The sequence below is a fragment of the Enhydra lutris genome, unplaced genomic scaffold (genome assembly GCF_002288905.1).
Source record: "Enhydra lutris kenyoni isolate GAN:26980312 unplaced genomic scaffold, ASM228890v2 scaffoldscaffold63, whole genome shotgun sequence".
NCBI lineage: Eukaryota > Metazoa > Chordata > Mammalia > Carnivora > Mustelidae > Enhydra > Enhydra lutris.
The window spans coordinates 938,419-960,363 of record NW_019154147.1 but is presented as its reverse complement, the minus strand read 5'-3'; the positions used below and the strand labels follow the sequence as shown (position 1 = coordinate 960,363).

The following is a 21,945-nucleotide window of genomic DNA, read 5'->3' as shown; positions in this document are numbered from 1 at the left end:
ATAATATGTTACCAGTGTTATAAGAAAATCCATAAGATATTTACTGTAAGACTATATCACAGAAAGATGTAATTTTCTACCAAATTTCCATGGTAAGTTTGGGATGTGAAGATACTGTGTAGACATCCGGGTCTTTACATGTGAAGTGGTCAGCACATACTAAGTACTCAGTAAGTCCTAATTGTCAGTATCAATGCCAACACGATGGCCAATTTCATTAAAATAGTATCCAAAAAATCTTCCTTTACATATGTATTTTAATTACTAGTAGCCACTAAAGAAAAACTGGTAATGTATCTACATGTTTATTTTTAAATTAATGGTGTCACAAATACTTAAACTTTAAAGAATTACATTTCACTAAGATAGTCTAAGACTCTTACTTGCTAAACAAAACTATATGTATAAATTTCTAAAATATCATGCCCTAAGGCATGAATTAGCATGACTGTATCCTGTTCTGCCTCTCAGATACATCAGGCTTATAAAATAACTAGAAACATGACAGAAATGTGTGTTTTGAATGGCTTACTGTTAAAGGAATTTTACCCAGTTGATTTTTCTGCTGTAGCATACATGTGTGTTTATGTACGTATGTTTTAATAAAACTAATACTATTTCTGCAAAATGTGTTTTTGCTGGAAGTGGGTGGAGGATTTTTTTTCACGTTTATCTTATTTCACTTTATGGAAATTGCTGGGTTTCTTATTAATCAATATAATCAGTAAATGCTCTGAAACAAGAAAATATATTTTCTTAACATCATGTTCTCTTAAAATATAAATCAAGCTTATAAATTTCAAAGAAATATCAAAATTTATAAGCTTAAATAGGAATAATGTATTTTAGTTACAGGACACATAACTTGATGGCCTATCATTTTAATCATTGAGAAGAGATAATCTGAGTTAATTTATGAGAAAAATAGTCACAGTTGAGTCACACTAATAAATGTGAGTGAAGATATTTCTGACTAATACAGGAAATGACTTTTGTTACTATTTCCTTTTTGTATAAATTTGCTTATGTATAATGTTTTATCATATAACTCAATGGTTATATTTCATTTGGAACATTATAAACATTACAAGTCTAGATAAAAAGAACAGCGAAGCAAATGTTAATTTGGACAGAGAAATAAGGTCTAGACATTGGAAAACATAAGAGAAATTAGTCAAATTAAGATATGCAGGGGTACTTTTGAAGTTTCTCATAAAAGGGCAATAAAATCATAGCCAAGAGGCAAATGCTACAGTAAACAACATTCTGTCCAAGAGATTTTATTTGTTATTAATATCCTCCAGAAATAACTCTTCTTAGTAGTTCCCTTTTTCATTGAAGAGGAATTTATCACCAGACCACTGAATCAATCAGCAAATTCCCACGTAAAGGACGGTAGAGTGAAAATCTTAAAAGACAGCAGTCCATGATAAGATTACGTAACACTGAATAATTGTAGGTAAGCGTGTATTTTACTGCAATAATCTGGGATGCTGTGATGGACTGCCCACATTCTCCTCAGTGAAGGACTAAAGAATTTATTTGCCCAGCTGCCAAGATGGCTGCTCAAAAAGCAGACCTCTGTTCCCTGCCCCACTTCAGAATTTCCTTGTCTAAAAAATGACACCTTGCTCCTTCCTAGACTCTTTCCCGCAGCCAAGTCTGGACAACACAGAGGTATGAAAGCCTGACACTCTTTCTTCAGCTCTGGGCAATATGGAGGTCCCTTACAGGTGGAGAGTTCCCCATGGAATTGGCTAAGGATTCCAAGAAGACTGCACCAGAGCTCAGCTTCCCCTTTGCTCCTGTCTTGACCCCTTCCTTTCTCTTCCTGTGACACTGATCCCAAGTGCATATCCTAATACCCATCCAAATGTCTGAAGAGCTCAACTTGGGAAATCACGTCTTCTTTCAAGTGGTTTTAGTTTTCATCTTTAATTCCTACCCAATGCTTTCTAGAGCATTCTAACAAATAACAATCCCATTAAAATTATAGTATCTGTACACGTTTTTTTTTTTTTTTTTTTTTTTTAAAGATTTTATTTATTTATTTGACAGAGACAGAGAGAGAGAGAGAGAGATCACAAGTAGGCAGAGAGGCAGGCAGAGAGAGAGGAAGGGAAGCAGGCTTCCTGCTGAGCAGAGAGCCTGATGTGGGGCTTGATCCCAGGACCCTGGGATCATGACCTGAGCTTAAGGCAGAGGCTTAACCCACTGAGCCACCCAGGTGCCCCATGTACACGTTTTACTCAACTATAAATTACTTCAAATTCCAATCAATAATGCAATGCACAATGTATAGTTTGCATTGTATTAAAATTTCCCATTTTACTATGGGCATTAAGAGGGCTCTTAGAGGTCTTCTGTCCAAAACCTCTTCTTTACTTAGGAGGGCTACATGAATTCAAATAAGTTAAAGTATTCAATTTTGACACTCTTTTTCTTTTTTAAGATTTTACTTATTTATTTGACAGAGTGAGAGAAAGGCACAAGCAGACAGAGCAGCAAGCAGAGGGGAGAGGGAGAAGCAAGCTCTCTACCGAGAAGAGAGCCCGAAATGGGGATCAATCCCAGGACTCTAGGGCTGTGACCTGAGCCGAAGGCATTCCCCCAACCCACTGAACCACCCAGGTACTCCTTTACACTCTTTTTGTGTTCATTTTACATTTGAAAAATACCGAGAACATAGTAAGTGTTCAGTAACTACTCACTCTATTATTTCTACTATTATAATCGTTATAGTACTATAACACACTCTTCTAATAAATGTAACTGGTATTAAGCTAAAAGCTCAATTTCTATAATATGAGGAGTCAAGTAGCATGATACCATTTCAGAAGAAAATTTAAGCTCAAAAAGCTGAAATAACTTATCTAAAATTAAGTAATTATGTCATCGAATATCAAATCTTTTGCCTTTTCCATTCATGTCTCAATGTTTCCACTCTTGTAAAATCATTTAACTTTTCCTGTGTATCACTAGTTTCCTCATTGGAATTAATTGCACAACATTCATTGTTCAGCTTGCATATAGAAAGAACTGTGTTACACGGGAAAGGTACAGATGAACATAACATAATCACTGACCTGAAGAATAATTGCTGAGTCCTTTAAATTTCTTTGGGGGTAAGACCACATATTTTCATTTTGTATGCTTTAAAAATGGACTGAATTTTTTGAGAGATCCCACAGTGAACAGAGGTATTGTAAAAAGAGACAATAATTTTAGGGTAACCTGTTTTTATGAACTTTCATACTTCTGCAGATCATTTTTGTGTTAATGCACTTAATCTGGAGAAGGAATGTAGTAGCACTTACAATGTCTTAATGAGTGAGGTCCTCTTGAGGGTGTACAATATGATTCGATTGTTCTCCTGGCGAAATCAAATCCATTCTAATGTTCGACACTGACTGGTATCTTTTCTGTGAGGACCTCCTTTTTCCCACAGATAGAATGGATCATTCCTTCTTGGGGTTTCTGTATTTTGTTCCTAATAGTCTACAACATGCATCACCTTATATTCAAGTGCTCTGTCATATTAGATGTGTAAATAAATATAACTGCTACAGTATGGGCTCTTCATTAGGGTAGGTACAAACTTTTACCTTCCTTGAGAATAGGAACATTGTCTTCAACAGTGTTTGATACACACTACTCAGTACAGTTGGCTGGGTTAATATTATAATTGTTATATATTAAATTGTTATAATTGTTAATATATAAATTGTTATTAATAGCATTTAAATAGTCAGCTTTTAAGAACACTTACGTGATTCTTAAGATAATTTTTGTTCAAGATAACCTTCCAATGTAAAGGAAAGTTAGGATCATAATGTCATAAATTGAATGCATGTGCTTTCCTCCTCACTTATATATTTTTAAAATACCTCTGACATACATATGTTTGACATGTGTGACCTCACCCTTAATAGGTCAAATCATTCCTAACAAAATAAAACAACAATAAAAAGTGTGTGTGTGTGTATATATGTATCTCAGCCAGTTTATGTAGATCATATGTTCCTGATAAATAAATACAAAAATTATTGAAATATGAATATCACATATTATTCTCTGTACACTTTTCATCTTAAAGATGATTATCGGTTTAAAGAAGAATCTCAGTATTAAGATAACTTGTGACTAGATAACGGTCATATTTTGCACAGGCAAAACAAAATTAAACTCCTCCCCCTTCTAAGATTATAAAACTAATTGCCAATTCCAAGTCCCCATTAATTTATCCCCCCCACAGAGTGGGAAAGATTAAGATTTTACTGTGTTTTGCCTTGACAGGTTCACAACTAGTTATATAAAGAGAGGATTAATTCAGCATTCATTTTGCTACTCGCTACAGTAATATTATGGCACTAAAGAGTTTTTAAGTTTTTTCCAATATCTATCGTCCAACATTTTATCTCCATTTTAGTCATGTAGAACTTCAGTGATCTAGTGAAAAGCACATAGCTCCTAACCAGCAGGGGAGGGGCTGGAGCATGGGTCCTTTAACACAAAAACCTTATGCCTACCCCAAACAAAGCATAAGGGGTAGTCAGTGTACTTCCATTTCCACAAGCACTGATGGGGAAGGGGTGTTGTGTTCCAAATGCAAAGCTAACAGAAAAGATACAAAGTGTATACACTACTTTTCAAACACTGGCTGATTATTTTCCATCTTCACTCTATTCTTATCCAGACACATGGCAGATTCTCCTAATAAATCTCTTTATAGTAGGCATTAATAGATTGCTGATGAGGAGAATAACTGACCAGAGATCCAGATTTCAACTCATCGTTGAAATGACTGTAGCATAAACTAGATGGGAGGTGATGCTGTTTAGTTAATAGAGAAGGAGAATTTCAAGGACCACTGCAGGCTTCCATAGATAGTAATGAACACAGGCAAAATTTCAAAGCATTCCTCCTTTAGAAAGAACAAAAATACAGGTGGCGGGAAGCAGCAGGAAGTGGGTATACAAATTCAATAGAATAGTTACTTATATATTCTAAATTTCCTCCGTTAAATAAAATAAAGGAAAACTTCTGCCACACATTGGGGCTCCCTGATCAGCAGGGAGTCTGTTTCTCCCTCTGCCTCTGCACCGTCCCACACCCACTGCTGTTCTCCCTTGAACTTGCACCTGTGTTCTCTCTCAAATAAATAAACAAAATCTTAAATAATAAAAAAAGAAAACTTCTACAAACTTCTTTAATTACCACAGATTGCTGTCTTATTTAGATGCATTTCTTTCTGAAAGAAAAAAAAAAAGCTAACTCTAAATTCATGGGGTTTTAGCATTTGAGATGCAATAGAGACTAAGCAGTTCTGAATCAGTATTTTAGTATAAAAATATAAACACTGATTCTTAACTTGCTTATATTTATTCTTCTTAAAAATTTAAAAATCTTTATTGAGGTATAATTTACATGCCAAATTTACTCATTTTAAGGTATAATTCAATATTTTCTTTATTATAGGAGCCAAAAGAAAACAAAACAAACAAACAAACAAACAAACAAAAAAACAGATCCCTAAAGCAGTCTGTTTGGTGAACTCTATTTGTGGCATCAGTTCAGCAACTTTGGGTCATATTTAAAAATAAATACAAATGTCCCTTCCATACTTGATATCAGCAGGGATAAAAGAACAACGCTAGCTCAGTAGACCTAAGAGTTTCTACTAATGGTTCTAAAGACAGCGATAGTGTCACAATCATGATCCTAAAATGTTTTGAACTCACTCACTGTAAAGTAAATGGTGACAAATTTCAATATAAAGCAACACAAGCAAATAAATCTGACCAAATGATTTGAAGAGGGTCAGGGCAAATACAAGGAATCAAACCAAATAAGTTCAATTAGTTATTTCTTTTGTCCAATTTTTGAAAATTTAACATTTTCTAGCTTGTTTTGCCTCCAGACTTCTGCTTTTACACAAGAGATCTGATCTGCAATCGTCTTTCAAATAAACATCAAAATGAAACCTTTAGAATAAGAAGCCACTAATCTGTTCAAAAGGTAAGCATGAGACCAAATGCATGGATTCCATTCTGCAGATAAAATTTAATAGGTAACATTTTGTTAAAATTCAAATGGAAGTGAAGAATAATCTATGTCCAGAAATTTGGGATAATACTGGTTTCTGACAGGCAACCAAAGATCAAGAAGACTTTGTTATAAGCTTATTATGATGCTCACAAAACTCAGTACTCCAGTGCAGGTCCTATTTTATTAATGATGATGACATGGCACTTGGCTACATCTACTACAGAGCATCTTCTTTCAGCAGCAAGACGTTGAGAAAGCCCTCAATTTCTGAAACTTCTTTCAGTAATAAGATTTTTCTGAAGATCTAGACTGTCTCCAATTTCTGAAACTTCCTTTCCAATTTGTATTTTCCAAAACATACCACAACAAAGAATGACTGAGCAGGGCACCTCACATGGCAAGAAAAAAGTAAATGAAAACTGCTTTGAGGCTAAGTTACGAGTTCACAGTCGTCATGGCTATTATTGCCTAATTCTATTTCTTTTGAAATCCTCATGAGACCTCCCAAGTATGTGCTCTAATATTATGAACAGTAATGGGATCACAAATCTACTACTGATGAACTTAAAATTCCCTCGTGCAAATTTTAACGCCAACCTGACATTTATTACGAATATCCCATTCTATGTGGTAAAATATAACAGGAAGTGAGACAGGGCGTTCAACTCTTTCAACATTCTTAATTATCATGTAGATTTTGATCATAAGCACATACCACACAAAAAAGTAAAACTGCAAGAACCAGCCTACATCTCATTTTGTCCAGAATTTTCACTCCCTTCCTCAAGATCTTTCCACAGACCTGCTTGTCGTAGAACAGTCTTAACTGCCTTACAATTTATCCCTTCTTATTTCTCCTGCCAGATCTCTGGAGATGTTAATGAGTCTAGCAATGGTTTAATAGGCAACAGGAGAAATAACAAAGAAAAGTTAAAGGTGTGAATAATCAACAGGCTAGAATAATCGAGTTCTGTGTAGCCAAGTTAACTAAATATCCAAGCAAGACACCTCACTTATGTAGTCGCATTATTCACTTAGTGAAGACAAACACAAAAAAACATACCTGCTTGACCAGTGGTGATGCTGACAGCTGCAAAGAGCCTCTGGGATCGGCTTAAGTCAGAAACTCCATTTACAGCTTCCACTTCAAAAGTATAGTTGGCATGGGCTAGCAGGTCCATGACAGTGACATAGTTGTCCTCTAATCCAGTCTGCTGCGGCATGTATCCAATGTTACTCCCACAGGGAACACATTCTCCCTGCTCCCAACTGCACCGCTTACACAATATTCTGTAGGTTACATCATTTCTTCCCCCGTTGTCTGCAGGAGGACTCCATTCCAAACTCACTGTGGTTTGGTTGATGTTGAAAATGAGGTTCTGTGGTGCAGATGGAGGCCCTGTGGAAACCAACAATAAACAAACAAATAAACAAAAATAGAAAAAAAAAACAAACCCAAGACGTGAATGACAGGATCAGCATGGGCCATTAAGCTAGTGGCTCAATTACCATACAGAAAACTAGTTGAAATGCTTTCTTTTACATAAACATTTCATTACCTTTCCTAGAGAAGCTGCATAAAAGCCTCCTTGAATTCACTTGGCAAGAGGCTTTATTTATTTTCTATTTAATATGTCAAAATGAAAACAGGATAACAACTGTCTTTGTACTTTTGCCATAGTCTTTAGCTATTTTTCTTCCAAGCAATTAAAAAGAACAGTTAATGCACCTAAAAAAAACAGTTGTGCAGTTGTTTAAAAATAGTCTCCCTTTTAACCATATAACAGAGAATACATCTATTCATTCTTAATGTGCTCAAGAATGATTTACAGCAAGTCTGGGATTGGCTTAGGATTTGGGTCGCTCCAACATTCATTAACTGAAGCACCAAGATGTGAGATTTGCTCTATTTAGTGATGGAATTTTAATTTGGAAACCATGACTTTTTAATCACATTTCACATCTAAGTAAGACTCAAATAATTCTTACATTTATTTATGATTCTTATTGGATGCATGTGAAAAATATCATTAAGATGCATCTTGATTTTGCAGATGTGAAAGTCTCACTAAAGATGACATAAGATATATCTATTTTCTATTATTATTTAGGCTTATCAGTACATGAAAAAAATGTACACATTTACTAATAACAAAGAAGGCACTCACAAATCCGAAGCCTATCTCAACAATGTCACAATAATATAAACGAGTGGAAGGCTTCTGAAAGTCCTTCCCTACTTTACTAATACGAACTTACTTGTGCAGGCAACATACGGCGGATCAGATGGAGCCCTGTAATACCCATCCTCACATTCACATCTTGAGGAGCCTTCTTTATCAGAAAAACTGTGAGTTGGACAACGAGAGCACTGAAGATCTTGAGAAGAAGATTTGTAGAACCCACGGCCACAGGCTGGGTATGCAAAAGAAAGTGAAATTAGAAACACGAGAGCAAATAGATGTTTTTAATTTCAGTAATATTTAGCAAAGAATAAAATAGGAAATTTAATTTCTGAAAAACAAGCTCTCTATGGTAAAATTTTGTTCCCATGTACATCAATAACCCAGTTTTATTAATACTGCATTTTAAAGTGAAATAATAAAAACCAAATGATATGGCAACCTTGCACCTATAATTGGCATCAGTTAAAAATCTAGAGCCCAAAACTGAACAGAAACATAATTTAATTGGACAGAAATATAGGATATTTAATTCAGATGAGTTCATTTTCAATATAATTTACTTATTTGTTGATACAAATTAACATACTTCAAAGTTATGTTTTCTTAATATAATGTGGCAGTAAATTGACTTTATGTGTTTACTTGGTTCATTTTGAAAAATACTAAAATAGTTTTAATTACCTGACAAGAAATAGCAATGATAAAAAAATTTCATCAGAAAATGGTAGAAATGTATATCCTCCCAAATTTTCAGAAATCGTCAAGATATAATTTCAAACAATTTTAAGTTATAAAGCAGGCTGCATTCCATTAAGTGAACTTTCTTGTTACAAAATCCTATGAAAAGGAGAAACCTATTCCACCAGAAATAAGGAGAAAGCCTTCAACTGTAAACAGATGACGACTGTTTCTCCTCTGCAAAGAGAGGTTAACAATAGTCACACTAACACAGCAACTGCTCTCAGGAATGAATAGACATGTACAAAGAATGTCTCTATCACCTCCTAGTGAGGCTGCTTTTACTCATTTACATCCTATTTTCTATTAAGTCCAAGCAGTCTTGAACAATTTTTTATCATTGATCATTTTATATATTTATCTTTAATTAAAATTAAGCAAATTAAATTTTCATTATTTCAACAAATTTTATTAATTAATGGTTTTGTACATTGAATATATTAAATAAGTTTAATTTACCCTTCACTTTATCAAATGAATATATGCTTAGGTTTTAGTGACTTCAAATTTAATAGAAATTAATCATTTTCTATAAGGAAAGATTAGTGAATGTTTAACATAAATTCAATTATGACTTTTAACTTATTATATTCACATTTATGTAATGTCCTCAACTTGGGCATCACTCAGGAACTTAATTGCATTTTCATTTTCAGGTGGGATAAACAATTCTATCTTATCAAGATGGTATACTGAGTCTTTCTCTACTTTTGTCCACATGCTCAATATTTAATACATAATACGATCAATTGAGAGTTCAAAATCATCTTCTGAGCTTCAAGAAATAACGCTATTTCACACAAATGAGACAAGTGTTTTAGATACTTAAAAACTTAAAGGTGTGTTATATTGCAAAAGGTAATTGACAGATATGTAAACAGAACTACAACCATCTCCTGGTAAATATATGATCCACTACTATCCTCAGAAGCCAGTCTGCCTTTATGGCTACTGCAATTCATAGACGAGGAAGCTTTCACAAACATCTTAGGAAAAGAAGCTTAATACAACTTCACATGTAGCAATTACTACAAATCTAAGGCACAGAGAAAATGAGATTGATTGCAAAATAGTATAACAAAAATATAACACTTTAAAATGTTTCTAAAGATACGATCTTGCCACATAAAAATGATTAACTAGTAAAATAAAGGATTTGGCATGGGTTTCTTAGGATAGAAATTCCTCTCTTTTAAGTATTCACTGTACCTTGCTTTATGTATTGTCTATAATTAAGTGATCACATATGATATCCATAAGATAGAGAAGATCATGTTTTACTCACAGCCTGCACCTTGATAACATTAAGGACCAGAGAATTTAAAAAGAAAAAGAAAGAGCCAGTTAGAAGATATATGTGCTGACCATCTTTAATGACCCGTGTGTGTTAGTTTTTACAAGGAGTGGAGGCTAGGGAGCAGGGAAATGGGAAGCACAATGGTAACATAATTTACCATCTACTAGGGAAAGCTTCCAGAATTAGTAGGCAGCACACTACCTAGTGGAATCCCGCAGAATCCTCATTCTCCCGTTGCAAATAAAAGCTTCTAATAAAGGTGTATTTTTATTTTTCTTACAAATAAGGAGGGACATTTCTTGCTCAACTTGCATGGTTTGTACAATATATATGGTTCCTAATATGGAGAAATTTAAAATCCTTATCACTCAACTTTCAAAGTTACATTAAATTCTGTTACCACTTTAACAGATGGGAAAGCAGATTTGAAGCAAAAGTAACCTGAGTTCTTCAAATAATTGTTTGTCTAGGTTAAAACTGGATTTAGAATACAGGACTGCTGATACTCAACCATATGCTATCCACCAGCCTTGACTGCTCAATGAGTCAAAGTCTGGCACTTATTCACTGGGTCTCCAGGGCTCTAGTAACCCTAAAAATTAATTTTTGATGGGTCCTTGTTGTCTTTCATTATACCCTTTTACTAATTTAAAGCTATTATTTTAATTTAGAAAACTATGAAATAATAGCCTAGCACACCTCATAGAAGAGATACTAAATAGGTATTCTCAATTGCACTGTGAATTTTGGCATCGAAGATGCCTGCAAAATTGTGGCCTACATGCATGGGTATCATTAAATAGATAATGATAGAGGCAGTACCGGAAAAATGTGGTCATCAAAGTCTTAACATTTTTTCTTTGAAGTAATATTCTGTTTCAGTTCAGTTAATATTGAAAATAATAAGTTGTGACAAGACAGTTTTCACCTAATCTCTAGGAAGACTATTAATTTAGAGTTATTAAAAATAAGTACAAAATCTTTGGAGCAATGGTGTTAAGAGCAAAGCCAAGAACATGCAAAGGCATAAGCTGTATCTCTTAGGATAATAGTTAGCAACTGGGTGGTAAAAAGGTTTGGGGAGGAAGTAACAGATGCTCTTAAAATTACAATTTTAGATGAGATATCTATACAAAATAGCTTGAGTAAAATACTCAGTGCAAGAAACTGGGGGTAAGAGTCACCCCACAATCAGCCACATAGGGAAGAACGAGGGGACCCCTGCAATGGCTCCCGAAAAGGCTATGTGGAAATCAAGGCAGTCTCTCCTCTCTACAAATGTAGCTGGCTTTCTAAAAATTACTAGTACAAAAGTTTTTAGAGGTAAATGTCTTCTGAAACCTCAAGGATACATTCTCTTTATACACAACTATGAAGTATGCAAGAATAACTTTCTAGAAATTGTCCAAATGTGGCTTTGAAACTTTTCTTTCTTTGCTTTGTTTCTCAATTTGTTCAATAGCATTTGAACTCTCAAGGTAAACTTTAATTCATATAGTATGAGTGCTATGGTACAGTTAGTTACAATAAGAAACATACAATTTTAATTTCTTGCCTCTTGATGTTTTTGCTTTTTTTAATTGAAGATTATTTTAAGGTAATGTTCACTAGACTGATGAAGACTGGGAATATGTATAAAATTTGTGTTCCATATTTATTTTTGTAAAAATAATCTTTCACCTATTATTTGAGTAATAGTATTTTTTCAGTGTTACCATGAAGGCCAGGATTGGTTCTTTCGATTGTTTTTTTTTTTTTTTCAGTCCTTTGGGGCCCTAATGAATAAAATAATATAAGTTCATTACCCCAGAGCTGAGAACCATAATCTTGTCAGATTTCATACACCAAGCAAGTTTTCACTTAGTCCATTCTAATAAAAAGCATCAAAGAAAAAGGGAATCTAGGAAGCACGTGAAACTTGTTTACCACGCATTAAAAATACAGTGCAATACATCCACTAAATTATGGTACAATATACTATACTACAAGACCTGTTATATTATTTACTGTGATGAAATAAATATAATTTATTATGCTCAACTTCAACTATATTTCAATAAGAATAGCGCCCCTATGTAACTACATTTATTCAAATAATGTTTGAGATTTCAATTCTTTTAAAAAAGAACACAAAAGGCAATAGGGTTTCCCATTTATAAAAGAATTACTTAAAAGTAATAATACTGCAATAAATTCTGAACATGAGGACATTTAAATTACATGAGAGTTGTTACTAAAGACTTGTATTCTGATTTCTCAGCTAAACTCTCCTCACAATCAGATTCCGTACTTGTGTTCAACGGATGTCAAGGGTTTAAGCAACAGGGGGCCAGGACTTTGAGCATATACTTGCGTGATGCACACAGTCTGTGGAACAATTAGCGTACTGGTAGAACAAATCTGTGCTCAACACAGATGAACAATTCTAAAGGTCATCCTAGAAGCCGTAGACAAATTTCTGGGTAGGTTAAGCAATTAGGTGAAATGGAATATCTCTTCCTTCTGAAAGAGTACGCAGATACTCAGACTCTCTGGTTCTTTAGGTTTATGACCTTTAAGGGTAACCTTGTGTGTGGGGGGGGGTAGATAATCCTATTGGTTATATTTCTAAAGACCCTTTCCCACAAACTGGTTATCCCAGAAAATTCACATACTTCTAGAGTTATTCTCTAGAAGAAGATTCTTCTGGTCCTTAATGGACTCTTTGGAAATCTTAAGCTCCACTTCTAATCTCAGACACAACTGACACCATCTGGGACTTTCAGGCACTGATGATCTATATCTTGGTCAACCTTCCTCCATGACTGCACATTAGGGATGCTTTGAAAAAAACCCTAATGACTTGGCCTTATCAAAATAACTGAATCATTACTAGGGTTGGGACTTTTCTGTATTTTAAAAGCTTTCCATGTTTAGAACCATCTTCCAGCAAGTCCCAGGATGCTCCAACTATCAAAATTTTCTCCAACTATCAAAATTTCTGAAGAATGCATGACAAGATATCTTCACCATAAAATTGATGAGGGAGGAAAAATGAGATATTATTAAGAAATCTAATAAAACAGAATTTTAAGAAAAATAAAATGAAGAATGAAAATTCATTAATAAGCCAATCAAAAATAGGCATAGAATGTGAATAGATAGTTCTATATGGAAGACATACAATAGCCAATGAACACACACAAAAATGATCAACATGATTTGCCAGCAGAGAAATGAAAATCAAAACCATAATGAGATACTACCTATACCCAGTAAGATGTTTAAAAGGAAAAAAAAAAAAAGGTTAGATAAAACAAGTGTTAGCAAGAACATGGAAGAGTTAGAAGCCTCATACCTTGCTGTTAGAGATGTAAAATTGTACAGCCACTTTAAACAAAAACTGGCAATTTCCAAAGAAGTTAAAAGTACTTAGTTACCAGCTGAGCCACCAATTCCACTCCTAGGTATATACCCAAGAGAAATAAAAATGTGTATCGACACAAAAACTTACACCTAAATGTTCTCAGTGAAATTATTCATAATAGCCAAAAAAGGAGAAAACCAGATGTGCGTCAACTAATGAATAAACACAATAGAATATTATTCAGTAATCAAACATGGATGGATGAACCTTGAAAACATGAGGCTATGTGAAAGAATCCAATCAGAAAAACATTTCCCTTATATGAAATGCCCAGAATAGATAAACCTATAGAGACAAAGTGTAGATTAGTGGCTTTGAGGGGCTGAGGCAGTGAGGGGAAATGGAGAGTGACTATTAATGGGTGTAAGGTTTCTTTTTGAGGTGATGAAAATGCTCTAAATGTGATTTATAATGACGGTCATACAACTCATGTCTATACTGAAAAACCATTGAATTGTTCACTTTAATGGATGAACTATACGGTATATGAATTATGTTTCAGTAAAGCTGATATATACAATGAAATCCATTAATAATACAACTTCAAATTGAACATATGAGTAAGCAAACATTAAGAAAAAATGCCAAATTACATATGTTGATAGTGTGCTAGTTTGTCTTTCTAACACTTACACTCTATATTGGAGCTGACTCTTGATTGGAGCTAAAGTCATGATCTCATGGGTCATGAGATCAAGCCCCACAAGAGGGCTCCATGCTCAATGGGGAATCTGCTTCTCTCCCTCTTCTTCTGTGCCTTCCCCACTTGCAGGCTTTCACTTTCTCTCTTTCTCTCTCTCTTCCCAAATAAATAAATAAATCTTAAGAAAAATTAAAGATGTAGTGAGGCAAAACAAATTAAATATGAATTATAAAATATTGGAAAATTTTAAACCTATAATCCAGATTATAACCTATAATCAATATATATTTGTTTACCCATGTGTTAATTTTAGTTTCAAAAATAATAATTTTTCTTTTGTCTGAAGAGTAGCAATTTTATTTGAACAATTTTTTAACAATAGAAAAAGAGCCTTATCAAAATCACACTTATAATTAGGAAAGATTTTTAATTATACAGAGTTAGTTTTATGTGAATATCTGAATAGACCTTAAAAATTATTTTAGTTTATCCTCATCTCTTTGTCAGACAAGGGAAGTCCCAGCCCCCCACCTTTCTCCTACCATAAGCTAAGCAAATACCACAGATTCAGCTTCTTCAGGTCTCACACTCTTGTTTCCAGACCTGCGATTTGAAGCACAATTGAACTTTTTCTGAAGGAATTATGTGTATGTGTCTGTGTGTAAAATATGAGGCTTTGCAGATGTTTCCGGCCGCAGTTATGCAGCTGCAAAGAGTTTATTAATTATGAACTATAAGAGGATTGTTCTGTAACTGGAACTTTCTGGGCTTTTATATTGTTGTAGAATCTACACACACACTTAGTTGGGGATTCTAATGACTGTTGTTATTTTATTTATTGCAGATGGGCACTGTACTTAATCCAGGGCCTAATTCAGAGCAAAACTAGTCTGTTTCCATAGGCTCTTTCAAATACTTGTGTCATATTAATGTCTATGCTCTGTAATGCAAAGGGGAAAGCACAGCTTGCAGAAATAGTACTCCCACTGCTCAAAGTGCTGACCTCATCTGGGATGGACAGATCCAGAATCTGTTTTTTAATCCTATTGACAGGGCCTCAGTGGGAATAATTACAAAAGTCTGCCTGAAAGCCAGACCTCCTGTCACTGATATGCTATGATTTTTCACATTGAGAATGAACAGCGGGCAGAGAGGATAAAAACAACATGATGTAACGAGTATATTACAGCTTGCCAGGCACCATCCATATTACCCTACAGCTAACTTGTAGGAGTTTAGAGAAGAAATGATGAGGAATATAAAGTTCGTGATAACAGGTGCTCAAGTGCTGAAAATACTGGGGGATTTTTGAAACTGAAAAAAGAAAAATTAATTTCAGGGCATTGTAAATATATATGTGTTATTTAATTGAGTACTTAATGTTTTATTAATACCATACAGTGGAAAAGAAACAGGTAAAATAAGAACCTTTTAAAGTTTTACACTAAAACTTTTTTAAAAGGCTGTAAGAGAAAAGAAAACAACCCATTATGTAAAGACAGCTTTTTTGTCCTTTATTATCAGTTTGGAATACATTAGGAATTTTACTGAGGTTTGACATTAAAATACTTGTTATTTTACCAGAAAATTGCCGTAATGATGTCACTACCAAAATGATAAAAAAGAATACAAAAATATCAAATTAGGACATTCAGATCTCTTTTGTCTTATCTTCTTATTCTATTTTACAAATATGAGTTATGTTAAACAGGTAATGTGATAGAGCAAAGGAGAACTGGGTTTTAACTAAAAAAAATCTGTGCTCAAATCTACTCCACCATTTACTGGCATGCAATTTGGATGAGATCACTTCACATTCCTGGAGTTCAGTGCCTTTGTTTCCTTGTTATTATTTACTAAGTATTATAGACATACTAATTATATATATTTATATAAAACTACAGAAAATCATTTTATATTTTATACATACTTATAATATATAAAATGATATAAAGTAGTTTTATATTTATATATATTTTATGTATATTTATAAATATATTTCTATTTATAAAAATGTCTTCACAATAACACAGTAATCAGTTATCTAGCTATTAAACCTCCCTACAATGTTTTTTGTTGAAATGTTATATTTAAAAACATGCATATTTCAGCCCCCATCACCAAATCCCCAAAACCCCACATACAATTACAATCACTTCGTCTTTGAGTGGTGCCTCAGCAAGAATGTGAAAGACCTGGCCTGCCTCTGCGTTCCATCCCTGATAGGCAATGGCACAAACTGTGTCAAGATGCATCTGCCTAGCAGTTCACCTCCGGCTCTCCCGGTGCCACTGTGGTCAAACACGGTCTGTGTTCCCAGACATGTGCACATTCACTTCGGTTCATGCAGGTAAGAATCCAGAAGTGGAGTTCTTTTTTTTTTTTTTTTTTTTTTTTTTAATTTTTTTGACAGAGAAAGATCACAAGTAGGCAGAGAGGCAGGCAGAGAGAGAGAGGAGGAAGCAGGCTCCCCGCTGAGCAGAGAGCCCGACGCGGGGCTCGATCCCAGGACCCTGAGATCATGACCTGAGCCGAAGGCAGAGGCTTAACCCACTGAGCCACCCAGGTGCCCCCAGAAGTGGAGTTCTTAAATTATATGAATAACTTAAAAACTGACTCCCATTAAAGAGAATACACATAATGAAATCAGACCCTTCTGGATCTCGCTCAATATTGTTCTCATAGGTCCATTCTGAGAGATCAACCCACAGATAGAACAACTGAATTACCTACACAAACATAGGATTTATTAAACTACTGGAAAAGGACTGAAACAGAGTAATTTTAACCCTAATTCAAGTCTATAGCAAAACAGTGTAACTATTGGGTCCTCAGGGAAGACTGAAAACACTTAAATGAGGGGAAGCTGGTGGTGACCAAAAAAAAAAGTGGCTTTTTTGTGATACAGCATTATTTTATTTTACTAAAAGATATCCTTGAGGGCATTGTCATTATGAGCAAGAGGCTGCAAAAAGGAGTGCTCTTCAACACTGACTGGTGTTGGGAAGATTTTAGGTGGAAGCACAATTTACTATAGCATTTAGGCCACTGTTAAGTTTACTTTCAAATACCTCTCTTATATTTATTATAAGACTGTAAGTTTTATAATTTCAGTTTTACTATTCATTCTCATTACACTAAGCCATTTCTCATAGTTTTGAAAACATACCAAGAAAGTTCAGACAATGGAGGCTTTATAGACAAAAAATGATGCAAAATATATGAGTGAGGATTCTTCTTTTAAAAGATCAATACTCTGGTTTTAACATAATCATTTTAAAACAACACCTCTTAAAGGATGAAATTCACATTCTGAATGATAGATATTGTTAATTTCACCACAGAAAGTCTCACTTCAACAATCCTGAAAAGACAATACAACATGCCCATTATACAAATTGTGACACTGGCTTCCCCTCAAGCTTGTCCTAGCTGTTTAAACTTCGCAAATCTGCTTAAGTTCTCTGTGCCCAGTTTTTCCATATCAGAAATAGAGAAACCTAATAATAAGACTATCTCATGAGAGTACTGTGAATTAAAGTGCATAATTCATGTGAAAAATCTAGCACAGTGCCTGGTGGAGAATAAGCACTCAATAAATAACCATTATAATTATTTCTTAATGCCAATCTCCATGCTGTTTTGATTTCACCCTAGTTTCTACCTGTGATAAGCAACAAGCCGATTCTCCATTATCAGATGTGTGTGCAAACAAAAAACACAAATTATTAGACAAATTACTCATTCCTGCCCTGACTTAATAATTATTGTTTGCCTACTCTTTGCATCATGCTAGGCAGTGGACCAAAGTTATGTACACCAAAAAGCAAATATTATGATCTCTAAATACATATTACCTTTGATCTGGCATTAAACGGTATGGATAATCAGTTGCTTCTGTGCTTAAGCTAATTAAATTTCTGGTATTTCATAAGAAATTATTATGTAAATTATAAACATTGCGCCTTAATTTGTATATTCTGCAATGTGTTTAATTATCTCCTATTTCAGTGGTGAATACAGACTCTAAAGTCACCTTTCCTGCCAGAGCTGTAGCATTTCATCAACGTGAAGAGAGAAAACTACTCGGCACAGGTAGACATGCAGGAAATGTGGGAAGGGACATTATTGACCAATTATATTTAAACTGGAGAGTTATTTGTGGCAGATATTGCTTTGTCTTTCAGTGAAGCTAATAGTGGATCTGGAAATATTAGAATATTTCATAAAAGCAGATTACTTCAAGTTCAAAAAAATTAGCAGGGCATGAAATGTGTATATAAATACAAATGTTTGAAATTTAATCATATTTAATAAAGTGAGCACTTTTAGTTCAATTCAAAGAATGAAAATTAAAGTATCACATTAGTGATTCATCAATAATTGGTTTCTCTCCCACAATACACTTACATCTATCTATCTGTAGAAAAAGTTTTCAAGATCTATAGCCAAAATGAAAAGAAATAATTCCATTTTAATTTCTTAAAACAAAGAGCCATCTTCCATTTCAACCAGTCTTTTAAAACATCAGCTTTTTACCATTAGTTTTCAGCACAAATTTCAAAATCATCAATTAAAACAATCTTTCTAGCTATTTTCTCTAGACCAGTTTTTTTTTTTTCCTTATTTAGTCAGTTATGTAATGTAGATCAATACTAAGTCTTGTGAAGCAAATAACCCTAAAGCAGTTTAAGGCAGTTTGAACATGTGGGGAGATAAATAATCATCTCTGTTATGTCAGTGGAAAATTTTCTGAAGATCATAAAGAAATCAGTTTGCCCTGAAGCACGACATTTTAAAAAGATGCATCAGGACAATGAGGATATTCACTCAATCCTTAATTCTTAGAAATAAAAGAAAGTAACAGGCAGAATAAATCCTCACAACAAATGATGTTGTCGAGCTCAATCCTTTTTTCAAAAAATGGAGCTCACTACATGTACACACACACACACACACACACACACACACACACACCCCCAAGCAAACAGACTTATACATACATACACACATTATGTATGTATGTATGTAGAGTTCTGAGATAAACAGAATTGTTAGAAATAAAACAATAAGAATTCTGTAACTGCATTCCCATACTTCCTACTACTTAATAACAGAAAACCAATTTTTCATTTTTAATCTTCACACAAAGCAAATAATTGGACACAGCTCTATCTGTACCTGATCTACTTTGTATTCATAGCATTTTACAAAAAGTGAATGTAGGTATGACTAGGTTATTGTTTAATACATTTTTAATAAAAATTATTTTTAGTAAAGGTAGCTATGTTAGACATGTAAAAAGACATCTAGTTTAGTTCCTGTTTTTATGAATAACTAATTCATCTTTCATGAATCAGTTAAAAGCTTTACCTCCTCCTAAAGCTACCAAGGAGGACGGTACAAGGCAGTCTGCACAACACACCACAATTATCGCATTAACGGTGTCATGATTATTCCTCCATGTGTGTCTCTTCCACCTCCCCGTGAGACCCTCAAAGGCAGAGATTTTATGTGTCTACATGTAGATTCCAGAGCCTAGCACAATGTCTAGCACATAGCAGGAAGTTAACCTGCATTTACTGAATGAAAGAATCATTATTCACCCTGCAATATTAGGCATCTGGTAGTAACTATCCTACTTACCAAAGGCTAATTCACCAACACAACTTAGTAAACTTTTTATAGTAATCAGATCAACGGAAACAGCATGGCACATTCTTAAGTAGATTGTAGTAGAGTCTTGACTACATCAGCTAAGGAAAGACATTTTGTGGCCTCTCACTCTTGAGGAGCCTCGTTAGGCTGTGCGAGAAGACAACTGCATGGCCATGTTTAGATTAATGCTTTAGATAACTTCTAATGTGATTCTATGAGCATTCTTACCATGGTGATATGAATAAGTACATGAATGAGATGTGAAATATTTTATAAGCACATAATTAGAGCATCTTTCTTTGAAACTGGGAAAGGAAAATTCCAAGAGAGGGAAAACTACTAGTTGTGAATTATAAATCATAATAACATTGTCAGTGTAAGGCTCTTTCCTAAGACAAAAAAGATCAAGTGATAACTCTACATTCTTAAAAAGAAGACCATTTTTTCCTTAAATATATGACCTATCCAGACTCAAAAACAAGAATATTCTAGTCCTGGATAGTCCAGAATTGCCATAGTGTACAAAGTACACATATACTTTCATTTCTGTTAGTAATTTGGAACTAGACAGGTCACTATTAAGATAAATTCTTATAATTAACATTTCTATTGGAAAACACAGAAATATCACTGATGCCTTACATTATGAAAAATGATTTCAATTTATTTCTTACTGGCTCTCTTCTAACTTTTAAAAACAATTATTGTAAACAAAAAACTAATTTAAATACAATGGGCTGTTACATCTTTTCTTTTATTATGAGCATAAACACACATATATCCACACACCCTTCTATACCTTTATGTTTTTGCATTCAATTTCAGACGTATCTAAGATAAATTCATTTTGTATACGACCTATGGGAAGGGGCATAGCAAAATTAAGGGTTAAAGCCTATTTATACGTAGCTATAATATTTTACTTTTTTCAAGTTAAAAACTGAAACCAAAAGAACAGGAAAACTGGATAAGAACATAAAATACCCTACCATAAAGAATGGAAGACATTAAGAGAGGGAAGGGAAAAATGAAGGGGGGAAATCAGAGGGGGAGACAAACCACAAGACACTATGGACTCCAGGAAACAAACTGAAGTTTTAGAGGGGAAGGAGGTGGGGGAATAAGTTAGCCTGGTGATTGGTATTATGGAAGGCAAGTATGGTATGGAGCACTGGGTGTTACACATAAACAATGAATCATGGAACACTGCACCAAAAACTAATGATGTACTGTATGGTGACTAACATAACATAATACTTTAAAAAAAAAAAAAAAGAAAGAAAGAAAGAAAGAAAGAAAGAAAGAGAAAGTAATGTAAGTACTACAAAATATATTTAGTATATATGCTGCCAAAGCAAGCACTACAAAATATATTTAAATCTGAAAAAAATGAAAACATTATAAGTGAAATACTATTTTCTCATGGTAAAGGATAATAATGTAAATGTGTAAATTTCCAAATTAAAAATGTGTTGGGGGGCACCTGGGTGGCTCAGCGGGTTAAAGCCTCTACCTTCGGCTCAGGTCGTGATTCCAGGGTCCTGGGATCAAGCCCCACATGGGACTCTCTGCTCCGCAGAGAGCCTGCTTCCTCCTCTCTCTCTGCCTGCCTCTCTGCCTACTTGTGATCTCTCTCTGTCAAATAAATAAATAAAATCTTAAAAAAAAAATGTGTTGGAAGATCTTAGAAAGAAAAGGACAAACTAGAATATAATGGTACTATAATACAGTATTATGCACAAAGAGCTAGCAGTGCATTAAATATTCCTAATTAATCAGAATCAAATCATCTCAAAACCCACCTAAACATTTTGAAAATATCAATTTACACAAGAATACAGATAATAATGAAGGAAAAAAGCAGATCAAAGATTGCACACAAAATTAATGGTATAAAGAAAATACAGGGGAAAAACAGAAAATGCATTGTGAAGACACAGTCACAGATGGAAATCTGTTGGAATGAGCC

The 21,945-nt window shown here is 34.1% G+C and overlaps 1 protein-coding gene across 4 annotated transcripts in view; it reads right to left on the bottom strand.

Moving 5' to 3' along the window:
- The window catches only part of LOC111158797 (EPH receptor A7), a 167,300-nt gene that overhangs the window by 97,823 nt on the left and 47,532 nt on the right, over window positions 1-21,945 (bottom strand). For all 4 annotated transcript variants that reach the window (XM_022521057.1, XM_022521054.1, XM_022521055.1 and 1 more), the window contains exons 4-5: window positions 8,308-8,463; window positions 7,112-7,447 (exon numbers count right to left, since the gene is read on the bottom strand). In XM_022521057.1, the coding sequence (XP_022376765.1) occupies window positions 7,112-7,447; window positions 8,308-8,463 (492 nt within the window). The remainder of the gene's footprint in view (window positions 1-7,111; window positions 7,448-8,307; window positions 8,464-21,945) is intronic.